Raw genomic sequence first — 10,283 nt, 5'->3', positions numbered from 1 at the left:
TTTTGTAAGGCCCATATAAAAGCCCATTAAAGTGGCTAAGCCCAGTGGACCACAGCTATATGCACAATATCAACCCCATCATTTTAATGGACTATTAACTCTCTAAAATAACTTTTTAATTTATTTTTTTTTAAATACAAAAACTAAGCTTGATCAAACAAGGTATAAGTATTAGCTTTACCAAAATGGTATTTCCTAATGTATATATAAAAAAAATACAACACACACAACATGCATATACTTTATAAGCACATACCATAAATCTTCACAAGTAATAAGAAAAAACATTGTACAATTATAATTAATTAAAAATAAACATGGAAATAAATACACCATTCAACTCATAATTGATACATACAAGCAAAGCCAGTGGCAGAAACAACCTCTCTACATTCACAAGACAGAAACAAGACTGCGTACACACCACTCTCTCCAGACTCCACTCGTAAGATTATACTGATTATATTGTTTTAAGCAAAACCAGTGGCAAAAACAAGACTGCGTACACACCACTCTCTTCATACTCCACTTGTAAGATTACACAGAATGTATTGTTATAAACAAAACCAGTGCTAAAAACAACTTTTCTACATTCACAAGGTAGAAATAAGATTGCGCACACACCACTCTTTCTAGATTATTCCACTGGTGAGATTACATTGAATTTGTTGTTATAAGCAAAACCAATTGCCAAAAAACAACTTAAATAAACCAAAGGAAAAAAAAAACATACATAATTAAAATAAATTAAACTCATACATGCCTCCATGGTCTTTCAGCAAGATTAACACAATCTTTATGCCTAATACAATCAACCAAATGATCAATTGTCATTCCAGCAGCTTGCATGAATGAATAAACAATTACTGGCCCAACAAATCTAAATCCTTTCTTCAATAAATCTTTGCTAATTGTTTCTGCTTTTGGTGTTCTTAATGGAACATTTCTTGGATGTCTAAATCTGTTAATTATAGGTTTATAATTCACATAATTCCACATGTAGCTGCTAAATGATCCATATTCTCTCACAATCTGCATATGTTAATTGATTAATGAGAGAAAAAAATGATAATTAATTCAGTTAACAACTAATTGATATCATAGTAATACCATGAACTAGTCACTTTTCGGTCTTGTAATTGAAAAAATAGTCACTTTCATGTCATAGACTTTTTCACATGTTGAATCTGAAACTCCATGACAATGACTATTTTGTGAATTTTTGAATATATATAATAAAGGAGTTGGAACTTGCCTTGACTATGCATTTGGCATTGTCAACTATGCATCTAACTCTGCTTTCTGCTAAATTGAGTGATGTATTTGAGATTAATTCTTCAATCTCACTCTCCCCCATTTTGGCCACATGGTTTGCATTAAATCCACCAAATGCTTCTCTACATATTCACACATTAAAAAATATTTTTTATACTATCAGATCATTCAAAAATAAACTACGGATAATTGTTAGTAATGAGTGGAACCAATAATAAAAAATAAGATAGATAACTTGCTAAAACAAGTTAAATCATACAGATAATCTAGGATGGATGTACAATTTCGACTACAAATTCGTGATATCTAGTAATTTTAAACTACATGTAGTGTTGTCTTACGAAATTCACTAACTATGTATATATTAGTATTAGTTTAGATCCAATAACTCAAAATGCTACATTTTCGGGCGCATAAAATTTAAATTCTGAATCCATTAGACTATCAATTATATAAATTGAAAGGGGGAGAATTTATGTACCTTATTTGTTCCCTTCTCTTTAAAATTTCAGTCCAATTGAAATCCATAAGCATTCCACATAATGCAAGAAGCTCGAATAATTGGCTGTTTAATTAATTAATTAATTTGTTAATAAACTTTTATGTATTATTAAATGGCCTCCAAAATTAATCATAAATTATTACTTACTGGTCATCATAAACAGGAACTCCCCAACATTCATCATGGAATTGCACATAAACCTTATCTGCATATAGCAAATTCAAAAAAATTAATCTTACAATTGGCATTAATGTTAGGATAATTTGGTACAAATTAAGTGTCAATTTATCAATAATTCAAATAATTCTACTTCCAAATACTATAAACAACACAATACTAGAAAATTTAGTAAGTTATTACTTTATTTTTCAGATTATCATATCAGACTTGCTATAAAGAGTTACATGCAGTGACAGAATTACGTGTGCCCTGATCACCCTCGTGATCACAAAACTATATTGTGTATATGTATAGGTCAAACATCACTCGTTATACAAATATATTAAATCTCAAATTTGACTATCAAAATTCCTAACTTTATTAATGAATAATGATTATGTTATCAATAGGTCAATTTAACTTAATAGCATAATAATCTTATATTATGCTCCTAATATATAATAAAGTCAAAATAACATCTCTTTAAGTTCTATCCACAATCAAACATCAAGAAAAAAAAAATCAAACGCCATAATATAAAATGAAAATCTGAAACTACTATAAGACATTTTTAAATATTAGCAATATTTCAAGAAAAGTAAATAAAATATAGATAAATGCTACTTATGAATCTTACCACTAGTACTAGTAATCCAATTGCACCTTCTCATGAGTTCTTCTTCACTACTAGGGTTTGGATTAGGGTTACAAGTTGGACTTATAACCGTTCGAGCCACGTTCTTATTGGACATGCTCGAACCCTCTTTTTTCTCCCTTGATGACGCGATTAATCGTAGTGCTAGAGAGATTTTTTGATCCAATGGAGTGATTGAAGAAGAATCAGTAATAGAAGAATCATTTGAAGTTTGTGATAAAGATAAAGAAAGTGAAGAAAGTGAAAGAGAAGAACTTGTTTTATGTAACCCTATAGGGTAAATTTTTTTCCAATGTTTGGATAATAAGAAATTACTACTAATATTATTGCTTCTTGTTTTTTCTTTTTCCCTATGTTTCTCTAATGCATGATGTTTCCTCACACTTTGCTTAGACATTTTTTTGGAAAAAATAAATAAATTAAAAGTGGCTATGGATTGTAAATATGTGAGAAGATGATTGGAATATATAAAGATTGGATTTTGAAGTGATGGAAAATTTAATTAAGAATGTTAATAAAAGGTGAAGTTGGTAGAATGTGAATCTCATAATGAGGCAACTTTTTAGACTTATAATTGAAGCAAATTTGATATGAAAATGGTTTGTGGATTGTAAAATATTACTTGATGACAATAGAAAGTTTGAGCATTGAAGTGTTGAAGAAGTGTAGACTTTCCAGAAGCTCGAGATTTTTAGTGAAAAATGTTCACATTTGAGAAGGTTTTGCATTACATTGTTATATTATCGGTCTTTAAGTCTAGTTTCCAACGAATTAAATTGTTTGTTAGTTCGATGTTGAAGTAAAAAGTTATGAGTATTCTATATCAAACTATCAAGGCAGAAAAGGATCGTATTACACTAATAGAGAGTTTTTTTTTCCCGCTCAGTGTATGATATCCGTTTTGAAAGTGTTTTCTATCAGGATTTTTTTTAATTCTCAGTATTCAAACTCGAAACCTAGAGTTAAGGGTAAAGAATCTTATCCGTCCTATCGCAATCCTTAATGGTAATAATATAGATTATTAACTTATGACTCAACTTTTTTTTTCTTTTTTCTTATCCATCTTAAAATATTTCATGAAAATTAAGTCTCCATCCTCCTCTATGAAGTGTTTTTTTTTTGCTTCTACAAATAATATATGATCCATATTGTAAATGTAATATTAAACACCCAAAAATACTTTTTAGAAAATTAATTAGAGTTAAAGAGTGAGTTATAAAGCTTGAAAACATTAATAGTTTAACCATTCTTTTAGTTCAAATGTTACTTCAATGTAAGTGTAATGGGTTGCCTTTATTTGCTAAGACTTAATACTCACTCTATATATACATCTCATCCTTTCTTTTTGTAATTTTGTAATTATATGTGCTATCTTTGGAAAATGATTTTTCCCTTCCAACTTGCAAGTAGATTTTTTAACAAAGATTAGTAAAACCAAAGCGTTATTCTCAGAAATCTTAGTAGTTCGATTGATTGATTAGTTATCTAAATTTTCAACTTATTAGTCGTTGGTGATGGTTCGATTCCACAATTCATAATCCCCTCCTCCTTTCTCCCTTCCTTACAACCCCTATGTAGTAAAAAAAAAAAGTAACCTCGACCTTGGCAAACTAAATAAGAACACTATCCTATTAAACAAGTCTTACACGATATAAACTTTTATAAAGTTGAATAAATAGACACATACATACTACGTGACATAATACATATAGAACGTCACATATGACATGAAATTGTCATGTAGGACTTCACGTAGGATGAATGTGGCTAGCTATTTTTTCTGATTTTATACAAGTTAAGTGTCTACTTGTACACACTCAAAATTGGAAGACGTAATGCCAGTTGAAACCAAGTTTAAAAACATATTTATGTATAATTATGCATGATTGTTATTTCATTCTTAACGTGGAATAAAAATAACATTATAAGTTATCTGACAATTTTATCGTAATCAAATATAAAATAAACTTTAAAATTAATTTCAAAATTAGTTATATCTTATCCCTCGTACCAAACGAGAGACGGAAAAAAGCAATGGGGTTAACGACTTCGTTTCATTTGTCTCTTCCACAAATCAATAATTCCTCTTTTTCTCTCTTAAACCCTAAACCTCTGTAAAAATCTCCCATTTTTTTCTTCTCCTCCTCCTAATGCTTCGATTAACCCTTAAATCACCCCTAAAATCTCGATTACTCTCCTCTCTCCGCCACCCTAAACCCTCTTTCTCTACCGCTAACCTCGCCGTCGACCACCCTGAACCACCACCACCAACTACCACAACCACCAGAGCTGCAGTTTCAAGAATCTTCAACTTTTTTCTCCAAAATCATTGCACTAAAGGCTCCGCAAAGCTTTTACGAGGTGACCCGTGTTTTAAAATTTTAATCTTTGAGCTGAATTCATCGGAAATAGAAGACATTGTTGAGAAACTGAGTTTTGAAAATTCTGAATCTGCCCTTGAGTTCTTCTTCTTATTGAGAAATGATTATGGGTTTAATCATTCCAGAGCTTCACACATTGCTGTTGCTCATGTTTTGGCTAAAAAACAGAGGTTTAGAGCTTTGAAGATTCATTTACAACATTTGGTTCAACAAGAAGGTATTGTGTTCTCTGCTATGGCATTAAAAATTCTATTTTGTCACTCCCTCCGACTCGTATTACTTGTCCACTTTCCTTTTACACGCCCCTTAAGATATCGTAAATAAGAATGATAGTTTTACTAATTCTAGTGCAAATAATATGGGATGGAGAGAGTAATAGTATAGTGTAACTATGGAGTACTTCTTACATTGCTCATTTTGTTGTTTATATAGATTTGTTGTGATTTCCAATCAGGCTTTGGTTCAGCTCATTCGATATGCGAGCTGCTTTTGATTTGCTTTCAGAAATGGGACTCTAATCATGTTGTCTGGGATGTGCTAGTTTCTGCTTATTCCCATTGTCAGATGGTTGATGATGCTCTCTTTGTTTTTGCAAAGATGAAAGATTTCGATATCCAGGCTTCGGTATTTACGTACAATAATTTGTTGTATAATTTGAGGCACACTGATTACATCTGGGATGTTTACTATGACATGATAGCCAGTGGGATAAACCCGAGCGAGTATACTAATTCCATTCTTATAGATGGTCTGTGCAAACAATTCTTGATTCAAAAAGCAGTTAATTTTGTCCGAGGGACTGAATGTCGAGAGTTTGAGCCTTGTGTTGTGTCTTTCAATGCTCTTATGTCGAGTTCATGTAAAATGGGTTCTGTAGATGTTGCTAAGTCATTCTTTTGTATGATGTTTAAGTGTGGATTTTATCCCAATGTATATAGTTACAATATTCTCATTCACGGATTAAGTGTGGCGGGTGCAATGGAAGAAGCATTGGAGTTCATAGATGATATGAAGAAACATGGTTTAGAGCCTGATTTGGAAACTTATAACGTCCTTGCCAAAGGATTTCATTTGCTTGGTATGATGAATGGTGTCCGGAAGTTCATTAATGAAATGCTTCGTAAAGGCATGAATCCTGATATTTTCACATATACAATGTTGAATTGTGGATATTGCAAAGAAGGTAATATTGATGAGAAGAGTATTAAGTTGAGAGAGGAGATGTTTTCAAAGGAGGGGGTCCATGCTAGTGCTATCTCAAACAACATGTTACTAAGCAGTTTGTGTAAAAGCGGACATTTAGATGAAGCTTTGAATTTGTTCCATGAGATAGAGAGCAGCGGTCGTAAACTGGATCATATCATGTACTCGATTCTCATTCAAGGCCTTTGTAAGCAAGGATTGGTTGATATGGCTTTTCAATTGTACAAAGATATGTGTTGTAAGAGAATTATTCCAAATATTGTTGCTCATAGATCTATTCTCAAAAGCTTCTGTGAGAAAGGGTACATATATGAGGCAAGAGTTCTGTTTGACGCTTTAATAGATTGCAACTTAATAGATGATATTTTTTTGGTTAATATTATGATTGACGGATATGCAAAACTTGGTGACATCGGTGAGGTTGTTCAGGTATACGAACTAATAACAGGGAAAGGAATAACCCCAAGCATAGCTACATTCAATTCCTTAATATATGGGTTCTGCAAAGCCAGAAAGTTAGATGATGCAAGAAAGTGGGTTGACACTATATGTGCACATGGGTTGATACCATCAGCGAGGACGTACACAACTCTTATGAATGCCTATGGTGAAGAAGGGAAAATGCAAACCGTTTTTGAATTGCTAGACGAAATGAAAGCAAGGTGCATAGAACCAACTCATGTTACTTACACAGTGATAATGAAATGCCTCTGTAAAAGAAGGCAGATTCATGAGTCTGTCCAGATACTAAAGACTATGTTACCGGATGATTTTCAGCGTGATGAAGTTTTTTACAACACCATTATTAAAAGTTTATGTGAAGCTCACGATATGGAAGGCGCTTGCAAATTATATAAAGAGATGGCGGTGCACGAACTTCAGCCAAGTCGTGTCACGTACAACATTCTCCTTAATGGTTATTGTACACATGGAGAGCTAAAGGATGCGGAGGAACTATTTTCTAAACTCCAAGATGTTGGCCTGATGAAATGTGATTACACCATTCTAATAAAAGCACATTGTGCAAAAGGATCAGTGCATAAGGCAGTGGTTCTGTTCCAAAAGATGATTGAGAAGGGCTTTGAAATCTCTATTAGAGATTATAGTGCTGTGATTAATAGGTTGTGCAAAAGAAACTTACTAGCTGGCGTAGATATTTTTCTGCGTATGATGTTGTTTCATGGCATATCTGTTGATTCACAGATTTGTTTTGTTATGCTTAACAGTTTCCGTGATCACAATTCTGTGTTCCAGTTGGCCTCTTTGATGATTAAGTGTGGGTTAGATACTGACTCTAATTGTGGCTAAGTGTACGAGACACCAATTCAGGATGATTATTGTGCTCTGCTGCAATATATGAACTTCTTGGTTCATGTGTGGTTAAGTGTACGAGAAACCAATTCAAGATGATTATTGTGCTCTGCTGCAATATGTGAGCTTCTTGGTTCATGTGATGTTACGAGAGAAGTTCGTAGAAGTTGTAACTTGATTTTATAAGGTATGTGAACCTATTTAATAACTCATTCCTGACTTCAATTTTTTTGGATTGAAAGGTTTGTAATTGCACTGACTATGCAGTTATATGGACTTGATAGATGAGGTCATAGGGAAATTATGTCCTCCGACGAAACACATTTTGTGTGGAGAAAAGACAGAGGACTTCGGCATCTGTAAGAAAAGTTAACAGGTACCGAATGTTCTTCTGTGTTTTTCTGGTTTTCGGTTATGGTATCATATCCCTTATATTGTTCTGTTACCTTCAACTTTAGTACTATCAGTTCTTTGTTCCAGTTTTGACTTACTAGAATTGCTCGTATTTGTCTGAAGTTCATTTCAAACTAGTGAATTTTGCATCTGTTCCTCCATTAAGTCTCTATTTGATGATTTTTTGCAGATGCTCAGAAACATATAGGCAGCTGTCCTTTCGGATCCTAGCCAATAGGGGCACGCGAATTGTACGACTGCTGGAGCTGTTACGGCTTGAGTTCTTGGAGATCATTCATGGCATGATTTGTAGCTCTTGCTTAAAGACTGCTCCATATTACCTTCTTTTTGGCAAACTTGCATATTTTCTTTGCAACTGATATAAGCTATAGAAAAGAAGAGACATCTAAACAAGTCCCACTATAAATGTACTGAGTTAGTATAGTGTCAATCTATGTTGCTCAGACTCTTCGATAGGTGCGTGTCGGATTTGAAGGATCCATCACGGGTGCGGCAACATTTTTGGAGCAACTTAGGTGTCAATCAGCCTATCTGATGCCTGTTATGCTTGCTTGATAGAATCATCTATGCTTAACAGTTGCTTTAATTTGTTGCTGAAAGTGAATCAATAAAACTTTTTGAGTGGCAGTGTCACGATGTCCATATTTATTACTATTATCTAACATGAACTATCACATTTCATTTTTCTAGCAAATTATATCGGCGAACTTCCTAAAAAGGAAAACAATAATATAATATGTTTGCTAATTAAAGTAAGCCTTAAAATGGATACCAAACTAAAAAATTGCATGCTCATACAGTAAATTAAAAAGAAAAAAAGAAGTTGCGCAAAGTATTCCCTTGGTAAAGAAGAGTATTAACTTGTTTTCAACTGAGCTCTTTGCAATTTGCCCTCCTAATCAAGGAAACATTTGATCGTTAGCCTCCCAAATGTTTACTAACTAACCACATAAACTTACTACAAAAGGGATTAAAAGAGGAATAGTGTGTTTTATTTACACCAATTGAAAATTATTCAGTTAGTTATAAATGATTTTAATTAATGTCGGTGCACTTTTATTTACTCAATAATGTTTATATAACTTGGATATATATTTTTTAGAATATTTTCCTTTGTTAGCTAAGGATGGAGAAGTAGTACGTATCCTTAAAGAATAAGAAAATACACATACAAATACGATTACGGTACGAAGTGACCTTAATTTGTTAGGTAATACGATCCGTTTCACAAAGAATAACCTCCTTTCCTTTTTAGTCAGTTTAAAAAAGAATGACATTTTTCCTTTTTTGGTAACATTTTACTTTTTGCTTTCCACGTGGCATGTTTAAGACCACAAGATTAAGGGTAATTTTGTACATTTGACATAACTTTAATTTAGGACCACAAGATTCAAAAGTCTTCTTTATTTACTTAAACTCCGTGCCAAGTCAAAGTAGGTCATTCTTTATGAAACGGAGGGAGTAGGTTAATTTAATATTTTACTCCTCTTGTTTTCTCTTTTCCATGCAGATAGCTACGTTAACATGGAAGGTGAAAAGCATACACAAAGACGATGTCGAAGGAGTACTAAGGAAGCACATGGTTTCGTAGATGACATGGTATTCGAGATACTAACGTGGCTACCAGCTAAGTCTCTTATGAGATTTAACTGTGTTTCTAGCTTGATACGATATGATCTTAACTTTGTCAATTTGCACATTGCTCATTCTAGATATATACCGTCCCCTAGCCATCCACCTCTTATTTGAAGTAGGTATAAAAATACCTTTTTTAATTCCACCAGCACAACTTGTGAGTCCTCGTACTTATTTCCACCACCACACGGAGATTCATATTTGCTCAAATCATTGCAATGGTCTGTATAACATCACAACAAGAGAAATAAAAGCCTTTCCATTCTCGCTTGGATATAAAAGAGATTGGAATTTTCCACGTTTGTATCTGGGATATGATCCCACCACAAAAAGATACAAATTACTTCGCGATCGTATTTACTACAAGAAAAGGCCATGTTTAAAGATTCTAACTTTAGGAACTAACTCAGCCCAGCCCCACCCGGCTCAAACTTCGCGGGCCAAGAAATTTGATGGGCTAGGGCGGGCCGTCCCTTCATGATATGGAAGGGCCTGAAAATGTTCAACCCAACCCTACCTGAGAAGGGCCAAGGGCTGGGTTGAGCTAGCCCTTTTTTTTTTCTTTTCAAACTTAAAATTTCTATAACATCAAGAAAATGAGAAGATTTTCAAATCAAATATGACAAACAATGGTGTTGTTTCAATAACACTAGCAAAAAATCTAGTATGATAGCATGTATCTAGGATACTAGACACACGTGATACATGTATATGGTATGATGCATCCCAGATACACGAGTGAGATAAG

General features: G+C 33.3%; 2 protein-coding genes across 5 annotated transcripts; one reads left to right on the top strand and one right to left on the bottom strand.

Annotated features, from left to right (window-relative positions):
* Window positions 1-318: 318 nt before the first annotated feature.
* On the bottom strand, window positions 319-3,020 carry LOC102599707 (DNA-3-methyladenine glycosylase-like). The gene is made up of 5 exons (XM_006348727.2): window positions 2,574-3,020; window positions 1,925-1,982; window positions 1,757-1,840; window positions 1,256-1,397; window positions 319-1,032 (listed from the first exon to the last, which is right to left on the bottom strand). The coding sequence occupies exons 1-5, from the start codon at window positions 2,986-2,988 to the stop codon at window positions 754-756; spliced, it is 978 nt and encodes a 325-aa protein (XP_006348789.1). The 5' UTR covers window positions 2,989-3,020; the 3' UTR covers window positions 319-753.
* Window positions 3,021-4,678: 1,658 nt separating this feature from the next.
* Window positions 4,679-8,528, top strand: LOC102580185 (putative pentatricopeptide repeat-containing protein At1g13630). Of its 4 annotated transcripts, XM_015309301.1 has the most exons (5): window positions 4,679-5,189; window positions 5,427-7,296; window positions 7,402-7,673; window positions 7,754-7,862; window positions 8,070-8,528. In XM_015309301.1, exons 1-3 carry the CDS (start codon window positions 4,742-4,744, stop codon window positions 7,481-7,483), a joined length of 2,400 nt encoding a protein of 799 aa, XP_015164787.1. In that variant the 5' UTR covers window positions 4,679-4,741; the 3' UTR covers window positions 7,484-7,673; window positions 7,754-7,862; window positions 8,070-8,528. The 4 variants fall into 4 exon arrangements, with proteins under 4 accessions (XP_015164787.1, XP_015164786.1, XP_006348639.1 ...); XM_015309300.1 differs by having other exon boundaries at window positions 5,427-7,673; window positions 7,771-7,862; XM_006348577.2 differs by having other exon boundaries at window positions 5,427-7,673.
* Window positions 8,529-10,283: the final 1,755 nt, after the last annotated feature.

This window comes from Solanum tuberosum, unplaced genomic scaffold (genome assembly GCF_000226075.1).
Source record: "Solanum tuberosum cultivar DM 1-3 516 R44 unplaced genomic scaffold, SolTub_3.0 scf00103, whole genome shotgun sequence".
NCBI lineage: Eukaryota > Viridiplantae > Streptophyta > Magnoliopsida > Solanales > Solanaceae > Solanum > Solanum tuberosum.
The sequence above is the reverse complement of the archived record's forward strand: the minus strand, read 5'-3'. Positions and strand labels throughout refer to the sequence as shown.